The 21,768-nt window shown below is 33.7% G+C and overlaps 1 protein-coding gene across 1 annotated transcript in view; it reads left to right on the top strand.

Annotated features, from left to right (window-relative positions):
• LOC110458014 overlaps positions 1–21,768 on the top strand; it is a 77,858-nt gene that overhangs the window by 17,581 nt on the left and 38,509 nt on the right. The window contains exon 2 of the mRNA XM_021509539.1: positions 7,373–7,544. Within this exon, the coding sequence (XP_021365214.1) occupies positions 7,373–7,544 (172 nt within the window). The remainder of the gene's footprint in view (positions 1–7,372; positions 7,545–21,768) is intronic.

Raw genomic sequence — 21,768 nt, 5'->3', positions numbered from 1 at the left:
ACGATACGATACGTATCACGATACTGTGGTTACGATACGATACGTATCACGATACTGTGGTTACGATACGATACGTATCACGATACTGTGGTTACGATACGATACGTATCAACAGTAGAAGCAAAGCACATGTTTATAGGCAATACTACACCTGGAAACAGACTTGGTCCAAAATAGGCATGACTTTAAAGTTTCACACAATTCACTTCATGTCGAGCTTGAGCTGTCACACGCCGTGTGGGAACGGACATGAGTGGACTAAATTCAGAAACAACAAAATCCGGAAATATCGTAGGTGTATCGTGACCTCCAAAAAAATATTGTGTATGGTACCATATTCAAAATATTGCGATATATCACTGCACGATATATCATTGCAGCCCTACTCTCTAAGCTTTGTATTCTTGTGAAATATGTCATTTTAATTTAATACATTTTCCATATTCTGAAAAGTCAAGTGTCAGAATGGTCAGATTGGTGAGTTTAACTAAGTTAACAAAATATATATCTATTAAAACCAAACAGGTAGTTGCTTTTCAAGGTTGTTGCTTTTCATTGTAATCTAAATTCTGTGGTAAAGCTCTAAACTAGGGGGAGATAAGCTGTTAGTAAAATGCAGCTAGGAAATTCTTCATAAAACCTAAGGGGCTGGTAGCCAGTCTATGTCTTCCCCTTCTAGTGCAGGCAAACAGATACTGACCACTGCATGCTTCATACAATGTTTTCTACTACAGCAAACCTGGCTTGACCAATGGTCAAAGTATGTCCAGGCTGTATCAGTCATCAATTACATCATACCTTCTCTCTCTGTATATCTAATTATGTTTTCTGACAGCAGGATACAGAAATCTCGGGATTATCATTTCTATGGGAATTCCATGATGAGAGCTTGGTAGTGGGGGTGGTGGGGGAAGTAATTCTGGTTGGTTTGGTAACATAACCTTGGCACTGTAATTATTTTACCCTGCAGTAGAAAACTCTGTTTATCTTCTAGATGTGATATGAGGGATCATTAGGGGCTACATGCAGGGGTTTATATGTACTGTAAAACTGTATACTTTTTTTCTTGGAAAATGGGGAATCACAAGGTCCAGAAATAGGAGCAAGGTGAAGTGAATACATACACTGCAATAGAAGGAGTTTGTTATTATCTTGGACATAGTATCTTGGACATAGTATCCAAGTATCATCATATGATGATCATTCATACAGCCGTTCAGAGTTAGAATCATGAACTGGCCCTGTATATTTTACACTCAAAACACCTTTTTTTTTTTTTAGTCCATTTTATTTTGCAGAACTTATATGAAAACAAATGATATCCTTGTTAAAAACTTGCCAACATTTTGAAGTTTTCATGGGGGCAATTTCACATGCTCAAATTAAAAACATATTTCAAGTTGTTCTTTCAGATGAAATAATTAGACCTTAGAACATAGGAATAGTTAAGCAAATACATTGGCTGAAAATGTCCAAATTCAGGGTCCAAAACCAGGAGTGTCCCTCCGAAATAGGGAGAGTTAGTAAGTGTGCTTGTATTCTATTTCATGTATAAAAACCACTTTATTACAAAGTGAATTGGAGTCCCAGTGATTTTGTTTCACTGTAGTGATATAACCTCAAAATAATTTTAAATAAAATGTAGGTTAGAGATCAAAATACGAGGTCACAGTGACCTAAATACCATGCACACCTCCATCATACACAATGGTGGATATAGGCACAAGCTGTATGCTCTAATTTTGACATTTTTAGTTCAACCTAGTGTGGTAGCTGGTGGGGATGTCCAGGAAGCCATTAGTTTGAGTTCTATCTAGTTTTTTGGCAACATTTAACATTGTTTAGGGGAAAAAAAGAGAAAATCTGAAAAGACATGGCAAAGACAAATCTTATTTACTGTTAAATAAATCATTTCAATTTTGAAAAAAGAAAAAAAAAGAATTTAAATATCGAACAGCACAAACTATTTTATTCCTTGTGATAAGATTTTAAAAGTTGAAGTGTTGACAAAATTATTTTTACCATGTCTACCAATCTATTTTGATGAAGTTTTCTTGTGCTGTTTATATTTTATGACTGTCTCTTTTATGTGACCATAAAGTGTCGCTTAGAATCCTAGGAACTTAACTTTGTGTCATATATTTTCAAATCAACTGTGTTTGGGGTAAAAGACTTCCCATCTAAGGAGGCTAAGCTTTTCATTGAAGAACAAAATGTTTTTGCAAAGTTTGTCTCAAATTCCTTTATTATATTTTACTCCAGTGAGTGACTTGTTCTACTAGATCAAGATTTCAAGAAAGGAAAAAGATCTTTTTCATTATTTCTCTATAGAATTTCTCTTGACAGATCAATGTTTATCTATAGTAAAATTGTATGTGAATCTCATGCATAAATATTGAAAGAATTCATTTAAATTTAACTTTCACAAAAATGAGTAAAATTGATACCTAAATAAAGTTCAAATGTTAATGATAAGTCACTTTTTGCCATGTTGATGAATATTCAGCTGACCAGTCAAACTTTTTTTGTCATGTTTATGAATATTTGACATGTGGTAAAGTATAGAAACAATCACCTGACCACTCTCTGTATCGTACAGGGATGTGTCTGCATTAATCTCCCTCAAGCAACCACTGCGATCTACATACATATCACAACCTAGCCCCAGTTACCATCTTCTGTGTTAATTTGAAAAGCAATTAGGGCTATTGTCCAACATCATCCAGCTTGGTCATCCGGCTGACCCATCAATAAAATATTAATATACCCAAGACATCTAGCCTTATCATTGGTGGTCAATACTAATCCATTTTGGCCATGTCTCTATGGACAGGAGTGACCAGGAGAATGGTTCTCCGGCCAGGATTTTATTTCAATCGTCCTCTTTTCCTCCTTAGGGAATTATTGGAGAGTTCCGTCATAAGTCAAGGTCCCGTCTCCTGGTCAGTGTTACGTAAAACAATGATCTCGCAGTAAACAACCAACATCACCATGTAGCTTTTCCTCTAAGATCAAAGCAATCAAATGTGTGGTTACGGTCTTGTTTTTCATTTAATGTCAATGAGATGAAAGTTGTGATCCTCATTTTTGTCACTTAACTTTTCCTCTAAGGCTAATACAATCAACTATGTGCTGGCTGTCTCTACCTTTTGTCACTTAACTTTTCCTCTAAGGCCAATACAACAACTTTTCCCTCTAAGGCCAATACAACAACTATGTGCTGGCTGTCTCTACCTTTTGTCACTTAACTTTTCCTCTAAGGCCAATGCAATCAACTATGTGCTGGCTGTCTCTACCTTTTGTCACTTGACTTTTCCTCTAAGGCCAATACAATAAAATGTGTGGTTACTGTCTTGTCTTTTGTCACTTTTGTTTCCATTTAAGGCTAATGCAATCAGAATTTTGCTTGCAAGCTGCCTTTCTTTTTGTCCCTTGACTTTTTTTATAAGGCCAAAACAATCAAATGTGTGGTTATACTGTCTCCTCTTGTCACTTTTGTTTCCATTTAAGGCTAATGCAATCAGAATTTTGCTTGCAAGCTGCCTCTTCTTTTTGTCACTTGACTTTTCGTTTGAAGGCTAATTATATTAAGTCTTTTGTCTCATGAATTCACTTTTGCAAAAATGGCCATAGCAATTCAGTTCGTATTTCACTCTTCATTTAAAAACTGTCTTTTCTTCCAAGACCCATGAAGTAACAACCCATGTATCATAAATATTTCATTTCATTGAATGTCTATGGATTAAAATGTCCAATCATGTCTTACAGTATTTTCTCGAAGGCCAATGATATTGTACAAAAAATGCCATCTGATGGGGCAGTACCTTAGTTCTGTACTGGATATTGATGTGTATGGATTTTGCTTGAAGCCTGGACAAGACATTACAATGACCACAACAGATTCTATTCTTTATAATGCTAATTTTCAAGTTTTTCTTGATGATAGACATTATACATTGACTGCTTCTGAAGGTGATTGTGATTGTTACAGAAGTTGCTGTTTGTATTTTACCTTGACAACCAGACCCAGCATTGACCAATTAAAACTTCAGCCTCTATATCAAATGGATCTTATAAATTTCCTTTGGATAACCAGATATTCAAGTTCAAGTTCTTTATCTACTTCAAACCTTACGACTTAATTATCATTGTAAACATATAATAAACATATTACATATGTCACAAAAAGGGGGGTGGAGACGCAACGTCCTAGATAACTGAAGTTTCTTCCATCTTTTTGTCGATTGGTGGATACCACAATGGTATACAGAGTAGAAATCCAGGAATAAGTGTGAAAACACCGCAAATCTCTTCCAAATGTTGGAATTTATTGCTGTAATAAATTTCCAACGTTTGGAAGAGATTTGCTGTGTTGTTCGCCCTTTTTCCTGGATATTACATATGTATAAAAAGCCACATTGATCAAAGGAGAATGAACACTGCTCATAAGCAAACAGTGGTATATCTGAAGACACTGAGCACTCAAATATTGCTTTGGAAAACACATATTTTGCAAAGTTTCCTTGACAACCAAATATTCCTTGATAACTACAGATACCGACCTGTATAATACCTATTTTACAAATTTCCCCTCGGGACTGGACGCTACATTGACCACTACAGAAACAGCTCACAATCTGGTCCTGAGTGGTATTACGTAATAGAAAAAGGGCAGCTGTAATGACCACATCTGATAGTGATGGTCAGCCATTGAGGGCCTACAAGGCCAGCGGTCAGTGAAGATCAATAGTTGTATAATTGATGAGTGTGGCTTTATAAATGACCTTCTTATCAAACCAATCAGCCACTGTACCAGGCAAGCTCATTAGCTATTGATTAGACCAAAAACACACAAATGCTGCATGCATTTTTGTTGTCATAAAAGTTGGCCTATGTTTAAGTATTGAAGAGGTTAATATACTTGGTTATTATCTTCATGTGGTAGGCTAACATATCTATTTTTTGTGTGTTTTTTTTAGATTTGGAAAGTAAATAACGGGTACTGATTTTATCATTGAATATTGTTAAGAAGAATCCTAGACAAAAGACAGTTGTACTAATTCCTGTAGAATGTTTGATAAAACGAAATAAGAAACAGGCTTAACCAAATCATTGTGTAAATATTGAATCTGGGAGGAAAAAAAAAGTGCTTTGATATTCAAGTATCAAAAAAAATCATTTTAGATATTTTTGAAGATCTATTTGAAAGTGTTTTTTTTACATAGCACATCATTGGATAGCAGCAATGACTGGGAGACTAAAGTACAGATTTTATGCACGTCTCATTACTCAAAAGTTGTGTTACAAATTTTTTCAGATGGAAAATTATAGAAAACAAGCCCTCGATAATTGATGAGATTTTAAAACGGTTCATTTTTCATCTGACCCTTCTGCCTAAGCAGCCATCGGTCAGTGTTGGTAAATATGACATGTTCTCGTAATTGACCAGCGTCCGTCTAGTGGTCGGTCAGTCCTGATTACATTCAATCGTCTTGTCAATTGATCAAGACCACTCCATGAATATGAAATAAAATATCTAAACAACTAGCGAGAAAAAAATCTTTAAATAAGGTTAAAAAGGGACAAAAGTAATCTGGCACTGTGGTGGGCACCATTAATCTCTGGGTGTACTTTAGCTGTATCAAGCCTCTTCACATCAATCTAGTTTGTGGAGAAGAATGAAAGACTTGTCGATTTAGGAAAAGTCTGTAAACTCGTACCAAAGATAATGGATAATTAAAACAGTTTTATTAAATTTTTCCATATTGATTCTGTTTTAAAGGAAAATTCATAAATATCATTTGATCAGAGTCAAATATACCGTAAACGATTTTATACATCAATGAATTGGTGTTTAAATTTAAAAAATAAACCAATCTGTTATGTATAATAAAACATAAGATACACAGAATTGTGTTGGCACATGTCCTTCGGGGAGTATGACTGTTATTTCTATAGGTTGTATCTAATTTGTACACACAATAGTGTTATAGTCAGTCTCATTTAAACCATTTTCTAATCGAACATATTAATTTTCGTTTCCTTCAAAATTTCAATTTGTCATCAATTAGTTTACTTTGTAGAATTTTTTCCTAAGGTGGAATTCTTTGGAAAGAAGGTTTATGTCACAGTCAGAAAACTATGATAGAATACAGCCTTAACTCTGTCAATTAATTCAACTGACTGTTGCATGTATGTAGCACTTCATAGGCGATTCAACCAGAACTGACCATTGTATAAAACTGACTCTGGTTCATTTTAATGACCGACATGCACGCTGACTAGGTGACATAATAACACATTATAGGTGAAAGGATGGACACAAAAAGCCATCAAACGATGACCGGTCCTGATTAACTAAAACGGAGGTGGGTGGAGTACCAGGGGAGGCCTATTGTGTGCCAAATGTTCAGTTTCATGTCCATTTCGTCCGCCATTGTTCAGCTTTAACTGTTACATCAAAATCATTCTCCTGTTGTACTGATTGCGTGAGACAAATACACTTATCTGGGATTTTTATAACTGGATTTTGACATTTGCGCTCAGGGTTTTTCGCTTGGCATTTCTACGGAGATTTAATTTATTTGCATGTCAAATTATCAGATTAACAATAGTTTGTGTGTGGGATACAGGTATGTCAGGGTCAATGAAGTAGTGTATAACGGACATGTTTAGTGTTACATGAAAATGTCTGATACTTCAGCAGCTGGAAGGATTCTGTTATTTAGCTTAGAACATTTATATTGGTATTCTAGTAGAATTAAACAAAGACTCATTTGACATAAAATGAAAAAAAAACCCATTAAGTTTGTAACAAACATTGATGAAGGAATTTAAAGAAAATTTAATGATTGTTAATATCAGCTAAATAATGCAATTAATTTTCAAACAATGAAAATATTGACTAAAGTGATAAGTAAATTGTTAAATAAAAGGTTTTATTTCTTTTTTCTATTTTATTAGAATTTGTTCAACATAGGATGTTCTTTGGTTTAGGATTATTTCATTCTTCTATGTTGAATCTTATCTGTTTGATGAAAAATGTGGTAAATTAAGAAATATCTATTATTACAGTTTAGTTGCTACAGGTTTTTAAAACAATTGTTTTGTCCTTTTTTCAATACTGTTTATAAATTATAATTTAGGAAAACAGATTTTTCTTTTTTCCTTTTAAATCAAATTGTATTAGAAATAGATTAACTCTTTAAAAAAAAAAAAAAAAAAAAAAAAAAAAAATGAATTCCCCTTTGGGGACCTCATGGATGGCCATAGGAATATCTCATATCAAGATTATATGCATCACCTTCACTTAAAAACATCTGTACTTGATGAAACCCCCTGGACTAATTATGTACATCATTTTTATTTCCAGGCGAGGATGACACCCCCAACGGTCATGCTGACCCAGGCACAGATAAAGGCCACTCACAAGATCCGTTTTGTGAGGTCAAAGGTCGGCAGAAGATGCAGGGGGATGAGCCTGGGTATAATGAACCCGAAGATTGCAGCGAATCCATCCACGATTTAGGAGGCGCAATAAAAAGGTAGGGGTCACGGGATCAAGTGTTGTGTTCATGTTTTATGACAAAATTTAAATGGACTCGGGGGGCCGCACAAAGGGGAAAATGCGATTAAAAGGAACCCAATACAAAAAAGCATGTGAAACTATTGTTGCGGAAATGTGCGCTTCAATGGTTTCGGAAAGAAAAAATGGAATGAAAATTTAACAGAGATTTGTGGATTTTGATGCAAATAGAGGGAAATAAAATAAGAATTGTTGCGTTTAACCTTATAAATAAATGACTATTGAAAAAGCAGTGGGCTTTATAATTTGATGAAAACAGATATTTGGTGTCTTTATGACAATAGCAATGAAAGAAAAGGATTAAGCAGTATTTAGTTAGGTTGAGTAATAATTCAAGAAGGAGTTTATGTTTTACTGAAAATAATTAATGTAATTGTGAAAGTGAAAAAAATCCCAAAAGCTATTTATGGAAGATATATTCATTTAAATCTGCATAATTTGGAATACAAATGTTACATGAAAATTAAACGGAATTAATTCATTATCAACAAAAACACCAAGTATGATAAATTTAGACTAAATATAATCAAGTGAAAGACTATTTCCAATGTGAAATTTATCTTCACCGAAATCTCTCTCCAACATAAAACTCGGTCTAAACCAGACCTTGTCTAAATAGGCCCGAGCGTTTGGTTCTGAGAACGGCCATGTATAACAAGTGGCTTTTCATTCCATAATATGTGGTCTCTGGACATTCAGTGTCCGGTTTGGTCTGTAAGTTTGCTTCTTGTGAAGGAACTCCATATATAGTGCTTTAAAGGCAGTATTATCATAATAAGAAACAAAGGAGAGGGGAAAAGTTGATATGTATATGTAACCGTTTAGGATAGGTCATGTGAGCTAATGGGTAAGAAATAGAACATCTGCTCTGGGAAATGACCAGCTGATTTAAGTGTTATCTCAAAAATAAAATTGTGTTCCATTTGTATGCCTTATCAATCAAACATACTTTTATAATAAAGTCCTATGTGTTTTATAAAGTCATTTATTAGGTCACAGTAGACAGAGGCTACATGGGTACATACATTTTCATGAGTAATCTTCTTTTGATGTTTAATAAAGACCTGCAATGTCATTTATGAAAATCAGTCAAGGTTTGTGATGTCACTTATGAAAATCAGTCAAGGTTTGTGATGTCATCGATGAAAATCAGTCAAGGTTTGTGATGTCACTTATGAAAAACAATCAAGGTTTGTGATGTCACTTATGAAAATAAATCAAGGTTTATGATGTCACTTATGAAAATAAATCCAGGTTTGTGATGTCATCTATGAAAATCAATCAAGGTTTATGATGTCACTTATGAAAATAAATCAAGGTTTGTGATGTCATTTTTGAAATCAATCAAGGTTAATGATGTCACCTATGTAAATTAATCAAGGTTTGTGATGTCATCTATGAAAATCAATCAAGGTTTGTGATGTCATCTATGAAAATCAGTCAAGGTTTGTGATTTCACTTATGAAAATCAATCAAGGTTTATGATGTCATCTATGGAATCAATCAAGGTTTGTGATGTCACTTATGAAAATAAATTAAGGTTTGTGATGTCACTTATGAAAATCAATCAAGGTTTATGATGTCATCTATGAAATCAATCAAGGTTTGTGATGTCACTTATGAAATTCAATCCAGGTTTATGATGTCATCTATGGAATCAATCAAGGTTTGTGATGTCATTTATGTAAATCAATCAAGGTTTATGATGTCATCTATGGAATCAATCAGGTTTATGATGTCATCTATGGAATCAATCAAGGTTTGTGATGTCATCTATGAAAATCAATGTAGGTTTGTGATTTCTTTTGTAAAAATTATAAAAACATATGATGGCATCTGTATAAATAAATCAAGGTTTGTGGTATCATCTTTTAAAGTTAATAAAAGTTAAGGATTTCATTTGTAAAACAATTGATGAAGGTTTGTGATGTCGGCTGTAAAAAATATACCATTGTGATGTCATTTGTAAAATGTAATAAAGGTTTGTGATGTCATCTGTAAAAATTAATAAAGGTTTGTGATGTAAAAAGTTATACTAAAGCTAAAGTTGTATATATATATAAAAAGTAAAATGTAAAGTTATACTAAAGCTACTGTTGTATATATCTATACAGTAAGATGTAAAGTTATACTAAAGCTACTGTTGTAGATATATATACAGTAAGATGTAAAGTTATACTAAAGCTACTGTTGTAGATAAATATACAGTAAGATGTAAAGTTATACTAAAGCTACTGTTGTAGATATATATATACAGTAAGATGTAAAGTTATACTAAAGCTACTGTTGTAGATAAATATACAGTAAGATGTAAAGTTATACTAAAGCTACTGTTGTAGATATATATATACAGTAAGATGTAAAGTTATACTAAAGCTACTGTTGTAGATAAATATACAGTAAGATGTAAAGTTATACTAAAGCTACTGTTGTAGATATATATACAATAAAATGTTGTAAATACTAACTACAGATGAATTATCTAATATCTACTGTACAATACAATGAGTTGGTTGGTGTTTGTAACACTATGAACAAAGAACAAAAAAAGCCAGACACTGAAGGACAATGGTCGTGTAACGTGTAATAGGACCAGGGCTAGAACTGCTTAGAGTTGCTAATATCTACACTTAGTCATAATGAAACACATGTCACTTTGTGTAAAAATGACCACAAGGGTCACCTGGCTTGACCAGTGGTCAGGTAAAACGGCAGTGTGGAGGTCAAATGACAGGTGTTTTACCATTCACGCTTTAAAAATAAAGGTGGCTCGTGTGACCGCTGGGTCAACTTTAATTATCTCTTTTGTTGTGAGCCACGATGACCAATACAGCATCATCAAATGACTGTTGGTCAGCTCAAGCCATGCAGTGGTCACTTCATGCTGGGCATTGGTCAAGAATATTTGTGGCGGCAGTGGCTAATAGCCATAAACCTGAGTATCTAATAATAATGTTTCAAAAATATTCTTGTGCACTGGCTGTAAAGTTTGAAGATGACACCAGTCACATAATTGGATTTGGTCAAGTAACCTCTAGTGTATGCCGGTGAAATAATTGGAAATAGTTAAAGTGACAATCTAAAACCAGAGTTTTATTATAAAGTGATGGATTATAAAAAATAAAATAAAAGAGAAAATGTAATAAATGATATAAATATCTAAAAACCAAAGCATAAATATAACTTACTGATTGAATGTAATTAAAAATAAAACAAAACATAAATTACCGTTTCTAATAAAAAGATAGAATGCATATGTAATTTATGTAAATGATATTTGCAATTTAAACTATAGCAAATATTCATAATCAAAACTAAAGCAAATTTATATCATGTTTATTTCTATGTTCTAAGATAAAATTATCTCATCTGAAAGAATAACTCGAAATATATCATTTAAAGGGTTATTCTGTCTCCAGGGGGTAAATACACACATTTTATTTAGGTTTTAAGTTTGAACATGCAGAACCTCCCCATGGATTTTCAAATAATTGACAAGTATGGTGTATATAGACAAATGCTTTGGTCATATTTGAACACAGTGCTGTGTTATGTTTTTTTTTTATTTAAAGAAAAAACATCCAGTTTTTCTATGGTGTAATGAAACAGGAAGACTCCAAGCTATATAAAAATAATACTCTCACAGTTATTGGCTGTAGGTAGAATCTCCCCAAAGGAATTTTCAAAAAGTTGACAAGTATGGTGTATATATAGACACATGCTTTGGTCATATTTGAAGACAGTGCTGTGTTATGTTTTTTTTAATTTAAAAAAACTCCACCCAGTTTTTCTATGGTGAAATGAAACACTCCCAAGATATATAAAAATAATACCCTCACAGTTATTGGCTGTAGGGAGGTTAGGTAGTGTGTAGGAAGTGTGTAAAGGTTAGGTACATGTGACTTTTATATATTATTGGTTATTAGCAGGTTTTTATAAAGCTGTCAGTGTAACCGTATGTAACACAGAGCTCATCTCATTGATGATGGTGGAGGTGTTACACCCCCCCATTCTCTGCTAACCAATCACTGACCAGCTGTCTTATCGCCACACTTCAGCTTGACCCCCGACCTTTGAGTGACCAGTGGACAGTCCCTGTAACTGTTTGCATAAAAATATCTGGAAATAGGACTAGATGCTTTTTCTTGGTAACTAACAAGTCATGAGTACTGGAGCCTCGTCAACGTAAGGAATTCTCAGTGTGGTGTTTTGGACTTTATAGCTGGATGTTTACGTAATTCTGTAAAAACGTGTGGTTCAATACATCGGCAGATGTATGAGATAACGTACCTAGGCTAAGATTACACACATGGGAATATTGTCTGACCCCCAAAGAAATATTCCTGGTGTAGTAGAATTTTTATATGGTTAACGTATAACAGCTTGACCATTCGGACATTATTATTTACAAAAAGTTATGGTCAATGATGGACACTGTATTAGGTGTATGAGTTAGTTTCCTGATCAACAACAACACTGCAGACTATTTTATCGGACCAGTAGTGACCAGCCTTTGAGTAAACACTGACCACCGGTCAAGATGCACTCTGATGGAAAAGGTTTGATGCAGAATGGACACAGGTTTGTCATATTTTATTAACAGGCTTTTTACATAAGTTATCAACATAATTGAAAACGCCTTTGACTTGTGTCATATTGGGCAGTAAATTCACAATTCTTTTTAATTATTATTATTAAACATCTAAATAAAGTATACTCTTTTTTCCTTTTGTAATCAATATGTTTTAATTGGTATACCATATTTGTTAAAAAAAATTGATTTAGTTTTATAACTGTTATCTTTAGTTGCTAATTTTCTTTTTTCTTTTATTAAATATTTGTACATTTATTTGGGCTAGGTTCTACAGTGTTGTTTGGCTTGGCATTTCTTTTGAAACAATGTTAATTTAAGAACTTAAGAATTTTGTGACATTTACATATGACAAGCTCATTTTCACCAATCTGAACATAACATTTTTTAGCCCATTCTAAGCCAGCTTTAGAGACTGTATTGAAACCTGTGTGTAAAGAAACCCCAAGTTTTATGCAGTTTTTTTTTTTTATTAAAAAGGGATTTTTATCACTGTGTTGGCCACAAATTGTGGATAAAAAATAAATAAAAAATGATGTTCAACAGTCTTTTTGTGAATGTTAGTTATACAAACATTATCAATAAGAAATCAGAAATCAAAGAGAGAAAGAGTAGACAGCTTGTTTTGAAAAGATATCTGAATAAAAAAAATTCAGCAGGTCATCATTTTTTTAATTTTAAAGTAATTTCATGGATGAAATTTTGAAATGCAAAGCATGGTGTGGTTTTTTTTTACTTAAATTAAAATGTTTTTTATTGGCTGATAAAAAAATCTTTGATTTTATATTTTAATTGATAGAAAGATTTGAAGTTAACACTTTCAGTTTTCATATAAAAAAAATTGTAATGATTTTTAAATCTTTCCAAAAATATTTGATGAAAATCTTTGATTTTATATTTTAATTGATAGAAAGAATTGAAGTTAACACTTTCAGTTTTCATATAAAAAAAAATGTAATAATTTTTAAATCTTTCCAAAATTATTTGATGTACTTCCTCTGGTTGTGAGAGCTTTAGTATCATATATTGTACAAGATATCATTGTCTCATATTTTCAGATAGATTTAACAGTTTGGCAGGAATACTACATTAACAGGACTTATGTATTGTGAAATTCAGAAGAAAATTTATTTCATGTTAAGAACTAAATTTTACTGATTTTTTTATTGATGACATTGAAAGTTTCAATCTATACAAGAACAAATCTGTCTTGCCTAAATTCTTTTGTGTGCCAAATTAATCCAATAGGTAAGGAGCATCACACAGTTACAAACATCTATTGTACAGAAACTTAAAGGATAGGACCAGCAAGGTTCTTAACAGTTACATGCTTAAAGTATCTGATACATTGTATCAACAAACAGAATAACACATCAAGTGTAATAGGAAAGAAATTCTGTTATATAAAGAAAAAGAAACTCAGAGGTTCTGCTATATATTGGAAAAGCACAGGATCAACACAAAAACCAAATAATCCGTACTTAAAAGGTTCTGCTGTACAATGCAACAGAATTGTTCATACTAGCAAGGTTCTCCTGTATAAAGTAAAAGGAAAATGCCCTGACTGACAAGGTTCTACTGTGTACAGAAACCAAACTGTGCCACCTGAGGTTCTGTTACACACAGAACATGTATCCTGACTGGAGGTTCATCTGTATACAGAAACAGATGTCCAGTTTCTGGAAATTCTGCTATATACAGAACATTTATCCTGATTGGAGGTTCATCTGTACACAGAAACAGATGTCCAGTTTCTGGAGGTTCTGCTATACACAGAATATGTATTCTGACTGTAGGTTCTGTTGTACCCAGGAATAGATATTCAGACTGTGGAGGTTCTGCTGTACACAGAAACATGTTCAGACTGGAGGTTCTGCTGTACCCAGGAATGGATGTTCAGACTGTGGAGGTTCTGCTGTACCCAGGAACAGATGTTCAGACTGTGGAGGTTCTGCTGTACCCAGGAACAGATGTTTAGACTGGAGTTTCTGCTTTACACATAAACAGATGTTCAGACTGTGGAGGTTCTGCTGTACCCAGGAACAGATGTTTAGACTGGAGTTTCTGCTTTACACATAAACAGATGTTCAGACTGTGGAGGTTCTGCTGTACCCAGGAACAGATGTTCAGACTGTGGAGGTTCTGCTGAACCCAGAAACGGGTGTTCAGACTACAGGGATAATTAAACGGATAGACTATGACATTTAACTATCCTTTTTTGGGTTCAAAAGGATAGACTATGACATTTAACTATATTTGATATAAATGTTGTATATTATTTTTATTTTTTTTAACTATCCCTTTTTGGGTTCATCTTTAAACAGGTAGCTTGGTAAACTTTGACGTTAAATAGAAGAATCTCCTAGAAGAGATGAAAGTACTACAGACGTGTTGTTAAGAATTTTTCTTTATATAATATATATATATATACTTTGTTTATAACAGTTTTTAACAGTTTTGTATCGAGGGACCGGCTAGTTATTTTTCTTATTTATGTACCTAATGACCTTACAGGCAGAATATGGTATGTGGGTTCGTCCTGTGTGTATATACACAGATATGGCTATTCAATGAAGGGTATTTTTTTCCTGGGGTCAAGGTTTAAGCTGACCTTACCTGTTTAGTAGGCGTTAATGGGATTACTCACAGCCTGTCCATCCTAAGTATTTTTCTTTTCTTTAATTTCCATTTTCAATGAAATATAAACACACATTAACAGAAACACTCACTCTGGCCTTGGGTTTTGTGGGTGGCTTGCAGCATTAGTCAGCAGTATTATCTTTATCATCAGAGACTGAGATGAGTATAGTAGAGACGACTAGTAAACAATTTTATAGCTTTGGAAAGAGTTCTGTAGATATAGGCTAGATGTTCTCTCAGTATGTACCAAACAAATATGCATAAATGTCATGGGTATTCATGTACCTTGTTATCCTTGTGAACAGTCTTTGTCAAGGTTGCTGGTTACTGTTAGACAAGGTTGTTGGTAACTGTTAGACAAGGTTGCTGGTTACTGTTAGACAAGGTTGCTGGTTATTGTTAGACAAGGTTGGTGTCTAACGTTAGACAAGGTTGTTGGTTACTGTTAGACAAGGTTGTTGGTTATTGGTAGACAAGGTTGCTGGTTATTGTTAGACAAGGTTGGGGTCTAACGTTAGACAAGGTTGTTGGTTACTGATAGACAAGGTTGCTGGTTATTGTTAGATAAGGTTGCTGGATACTGTTAGACAAGGTTGTTGGTTACTGTTAGATAAGGTTGCTGGTTACTGTTTGACAAGGTTGTTGGTTACTGTTGGACAAGGTTGCTGGTTACTGTTAGACGAGGTTGTTGGTAACTGTTAGACAAGTTTGCTGGTTATTGTTAGACAAGGTTGCTGGTAATTGTTAGATAAGGTTGCTGGTTATTGTTAGACAAGGGTGGTGTCTAACGTTAGACAAGGTTGTTGGTTACTGTTAGGCAAGGTTGCTGGTTATTGTTAGATAAGGTTGCTGGATACTGTTAGACAAGGTTGTTGGTCATTGTTAGACAAGGTTGCTGGTTATTGTTAGACAAGGGTGGTGTCTAACGTTAGACAAGGTTGTTGGTTACTGATAGACAAGGTTGCTGGTTATTGTTAGATAAGGTTGCTGGATACTGTTAGACAAGGTTGTTGGTCATTGTTAGACAAGGTTGCTGGTTACTGTTAGATAAGGTTGTTGGCAACTGTTAGACAAGGTTGTTGGTTATTGTTAGACAAGGTTGTTGGTTATTGTTAGACAAGGTTGCTGGTAATTGTTAGATAAGGTTGCTGGTTACTGTTAGACAAGGTTGTTGGTTACTGTTAGACAAGGTTGTTGGCTACTGTTAGACAAGGTTGTTGGTTATTGTTAGACAATGTTGGTTATTGTTAGACAAGGTTTAAAAAAAAATATTGCAACATATTTCCTCAAAATATTCATCTTTTTAAGTTGTATTTGATCAAGCTATGACTTTTGATTTTGATAAATATTTTATTGAAATTTTAGAAACATTTTTTTTTTATGAAAATCATATAAAAAGGCATATATCCAGTATTTCCAGTATGAAGTCATCGTTTTTTGCAGTAGTGTTTTCCAATGGTCAAGATTTTATTTTCTGTCCAGCAGTGTTTTCCAGTGGCCAGAGGGATGCAATTTTCAATTGTGTTGGGAAGCAAGTGCTGGTTTTGATCAAGAAGAATATGCTATCAATCTTAATGAAATTTGAGCAGTGGTCAGTCGGATGAATTCCCCAGTGGACAGTGGTCAAGGAAAGTGCATTACAGTCAGTTGTCAGTGTCCAGCAGGACATGTAAAATGGGATTCCTTACTAATGTTTTGTGGTCCACACAGATCAGTCTCCTTCCAATAACCGATGATAAAAACAATATATTGAAATATAAACAGGGCTAAATTTGTTTCCATGACCAGTGAATTGGAGACAAAAATGTTGTAATCTCCTGTACCAGTGTTGAAAAAAGTTGACATAATTCCACTTCACCATTACAGAAACCTATTTTTGAAAATAAACAATTCAGTTTGATTTCAGATGACCAGCGAAAATGATCGCAAATACTGAAATATGTTATTAATAATCAGCAAAATTCAGAGTTTCAATGACAAAAATGAAAAACATTTGTTGAAAAAGAAATCATTTTTTGTGCTATAGAGATTTAGAATATAATTTATTGACCAATCAAAAGGTTAGACCACAAGAAAAAATTAACCCCAAAAAACTTGATTTCTAGGGTTTTTTTTCATCTTGAAAAAAAGTACATATATATATTTTATTGAAATAATACTCTGTAAAATTTGTTGCTAATCAGCAATATTTGCATGAGAATACTACTTTGTCAAATTGTTTCTGTATCAGGGAAAAATTGTCAATTACTTTTTTGCGTGCCTTTGTTTGACTTTTGTAAAACCTAAGTTTCTAGACTGTATTGTTTAAACCCTTGGTCACAGTCACACTCTGACCTGTGTACCGTATACTGTTTCTCTTAATTCAGGAAGGAAGTATGGCGTACAACATATTTTTATAATTGTTCAGCTTTGACGACAGGCATGTCAAAAGTTCATCCGGAAAGTAAAATCATGTGTATTGTTCCTGTTTCTATGAGAGGTTAACTATATTTCAACAAAATCTTTCTTATGACTTGTAGTCTGATAAAACAGTGAAATCTTATGAATCAGTCCAAAGTGCTAACCTCTGTAAATGCTTCAGTTTCTAGCAAACAACCTTGCTACAATAATGAGGGGTCATTTTGTAAGAGGTTATGGTTGTAGCCCGTACAAAACAGACAAGCAAGAGATCAAGAATTCGTTTCTCAAACTTTTGAAACTGCTCCAATTCCTTAATTACAATGCGTAGAACAACTTAAGTTATATTTTACAGCAATATGTTTTCATATGGGTTTGTTTTAAGTGGGGTTTTTTCACAATGAAATTTGGGAGGCTTGATTCATCATGACAGTTTTACATAAGAAATTAACACAAATTAAAAGAAATAGAGCTTTATATTAAAGCACTCAAATATACAGAGAGAACAGTTTGGGTTTTTTGTATGGAATTGTTATGAGGTGAGATTACTTCATAATTGTTAATTTCAACATTCTTAGGAAAATATTTCATTTTCAAGAAATTTCATTATGAAACAGTTGAGTGAAAAATATAACTGAGGACACGTTAGTACGAATGGAACAGAAATGTTGTCCTGATATTATATTTAACCATATATATATACAGTACCAATGTGAAACAATGTTACTCTCTGAAACAATTACAGTAGATATGTTTCTTATGAGAGATAATGGTCATTTCTTATAGATTCTGTTAACAGTCAAAGAGTTGAGGTAAAACAAATCATAGGATAACTTGAATGGGCAAAATTTTATAAAAAAAATGTTACAAACAATAAAAATCGTATTGACCTTCACTATCTTAAACATTAAAAAATCACTCACTTCTGGAAAAAACTTTTCAGGAGATGCAGAAAATATGTCAAGATATTAAAAATAAAACTTTTTATAAAAGCTGTCTCATTTATATTATTTAAAGAAACTTATAATTATTTTTGTTAATTACTGCTTAAATCCTCGAATATTGGAAGGAGCTTTCTGACCAGTGGACATTGGGTCTGGTTACCATAGCAATTATTGGTGACATTAGCACCGGTTTAGTATTTCTTCCTTTTTAGAATTGTTAATTATTATATTCCAGTTTCTAGTCTTGATTGCAATGAATATTCTCCTGTTTCCATGGCAATCAGAACAAAAATGGAAATTACTCTGGCCAGCTTGACCGATGGGCAGTGGTCAGTTTTCTACTTGACCCAGTTGTTTGAAATTTAGTTAGCTTGCATATTATTTTTACTGATAATTAAAACCTATTTTTAAGAAGATTGAAAACTTATAAAAACTAAATTATGTTGAAGTCTCCTTCAAATTTTTTAACCAGAACTTAAAAACATATTTTTATCCAGGTTTGTAGAGGAAATGAATGAAACACAATGGTCTAGTAGGTGGAATAAAACTGACTTTACTTGAAACCTTACAGTACTGACCGGTGGTCAGTTTGGTCAACATGGATGAGATCATTATCGACAATGCCCTGTTTTGTAGCTACTATTGGAATAACATGAAAAGATATCATCTGCTTAGTGAAAGTAATCAATACTGGGTGAAAAGATAAAGGCTAAATTATCCAGGTTTTACTTAGGGATTCTGGTTCAGCTACATTAGGGTCTAGTTGCTGTGTTTAATATAATCAGAAGAATATGATTACCTCCATACCTTAACGTGTAGGATATTACAGTAGACATTAGCTAGACCTACTCATTACATATAAGGACATATAGACTTCATTAATGAAGGACATGTCCTTCAAACAAAAAACAACCACTTACAGTATATAGGAAATGATTTCTGGGATATTCTAAAACAGAAATTTGTTTGAAACTTTTCTTTAATAATCTTTTAAATATTTACATAGAATCTACTTAAAACACTTGTATTTAATTTTCTATTAATTTATTATAGAAAAATGAAATATGCTGTATTTAATTTTTCTATTAATTTGTTATGGAAAAATGAAATATGCTGTTAGGTTTCTATATGTGACTGAAAAGAAAAGAGATTAGTTTCAAGTAAATGCCTTCTGGAAAAAAAATATACGAAATGTATTTCATTTTGGTTATTATTTCGGATATTTTGACACTATATGTATGTTATAAAAAAAACCCAGCAAGTTATTTTATTCCATTACACAATGAATAAACGATTTTACAGAAACTATTGATGAAGGTTTAAACATGGTCTTGGTTATTGTGTGTATGATACACATACTAAGTATACCAGGATGGGCTAGCTAGCTGGGGAGGATCTGATAACATCTTTTTTATTGTTAAAGTTTATGGACGAACTGAATGGTCAGTGTGCCCTAGGTCAGATAAAAAAATGGCTTTAATTGTTTACATGGAAGTGGCCATCTGGCTATAGTGTTTTGGCCAATATGGTCAGTGCCTTGAGCCAACATTGACCTATCTTGCTATCGATAAGAAAAATACAAATATTTCTAGAGTATTTCCCCTCCAGTGGAGTACAAAATATGAAGATAACACCCACCCTAACAGATGGTGAACAGCCCATATTCTAGATGGAGAGTAAATTCATAGGGCATGGAAACCTGTATTTGTATGTGTTTTCTGGGGTAGCTATATTCCACCATAAAATGGTTCTACAGTTGATAGATGTTAGTTGCCCTAAGGAGTGAGAATAAGTGAACACATATTTTAACTTATTTTTTTTGTCATAATGTATATTTTGGGGTTTGGGCAAAAAAGGAATCATTTTGAAAAAAATATTCTTTCAACTTTAAAATGTGATATTTAAATATTTTTACTGTGGCTAGTCCAGTAAATAAAATTCAGGGAAAAGTTTTGTTAAAAAGACAAATCCATTTGACATTTTACCAATAAAACAATATTAGTTTACACAATTTTATTCATAAAACAACAAAAGAATCTGTGCCTTTTCCTGATTGGATTATAAAACAATACATAATAACACAATAGTCTAGCTGTAAATGTGATTGGCTAATTTTACAAAAGGGGCGGTTAAAGTGTAGGGAATATTAACTCACTCACCCCTGAAATTTCATAATGAACTATTCAAACCTTTAAATTGGAAGAGTTCAACTGTGTCTTTAGGGTTGAATGAGTTAAAAGAATATTCAAACAGATTACTGCATAGACAGCCATTTTCCGGATGATCAGAGAGATACTGGATGTATATCTCACCAGCCTATTCCTCCTGTGTATCAGCCTCCCTCCCAGCCAAGGCCAGTGAGAGGTCAAACTGACCTTTACTGATGGGCTGCAAGTAAAACAGATCAGTGGCTTATGTAACTTACAGGGAGGCCACCAGGGCGAGCAAAACAAGCAGGAAAACAGATCAGTGGCTTATGTAACTTACAGGGAGGCCACCAGGGGGAGCAAAACAAGCAGGAAAACAGGTCGGTGGCTTATGTAACTCACAGAGTGGTCACCAGGGAGAGCAAAGTTGTTTATAAGTGATCTGGGTGTGACCAGGAGCAGGGAGGCAATGACTGATGAGTAAGGTCATACATTTTTTGAGGGGAAAGTGAGGAGCTAGTTATTGGAATGTATGTGCTACTATAACTGTGATGGGATAGCTACAAGTGTCTAGGTAACTCAGCTGTTAGGAGTGTGTTTGTTAGCTAGAGTTTAGAGGTCCTGGGTTTGAATCTTGGACTGGCTCCATTGCCTTTTCCTTCTCCTATTAAAATGTTTCCTGTGACTAACCCTTGTTCTGGGATGGAGGGTTTGATCCCGAGTGGGACACACTACTCTCTTTCCTGTTATGATCATAACCTTGTAGATCATATCAAAACTGGAGTGTTTTGATGGGTGGGGACAATGAGAAAAAGATGTTTCTGCCTGGACAAAATAAATACCCTATATCAAGTAGAGACAGTTTTTGCAGTTCATGACACTTACAGGACCTAGTGCTGTGGTGCATGTGTTTCATCTAAATTCTTCATACACAAACATTTGATCAAAATATTGGTTCCCTAATTAATTTCAAATTGAAGAAAAATACTTGGATTGGCTGACACTGACAGGAAGGGATCAAGTTACCACCAGTCTCTCCTGGGGATATCAGGGAGGGGGTAGAGTTATTTCTCCCTCAGGATAAAGACCAATCAGAGGAATGGAGAGATACGGTTGGGAGCACTTTCTATCCTTGACAAGTCCCATGGGAGGAAGGAGGTGTATCCTAGGGGCCAGGTCATACCCAGGGAAGTGCTGCTTATCTTGAGAAAGTCACAAACTCAAAGTTTAAAGTGAAATTGGTTACCACTTTACCAGTGAAGGAAGTGTTAAGGGGTGCTGGGGTTATCTATAGAGGAATATTACATCAATAATAATGGCTGATAGCACATTTCTTCTGTGTCATAAACAATGTTGGTGGGAAATATTTTCTAAAATGTTAGCTTATTCATAAAAAGTTACCCTGCATCTACAAAAAGAAAAATGCAGAACAAATAAACAAATAATCTCGTAGGAAGTATCAAG

The sequence above is a fragment of the Mizuhopecten yessoensis genome, unplaced genomic scaffold (assembly GCF_002113885.1).
Source record: "Mizuhopecten yessoensis strain PY_sf001 unplaced genomic scaffold, ASM211388v2 scaffold9399, whole genome shotgun sequence".
Taxonomy (NCBI): Eukaryota; Metazoa; Mollusca; class Bivalvia; order Pectinida; family Pectinidae; genus Mizuhopecten; species Mizuhopecten yessoensis.
The sequence above is the reverse complement of the archived record's forward strand: the minus strand, read 5'-3'. Positions and strand labels throughout refer to the sequence as shown.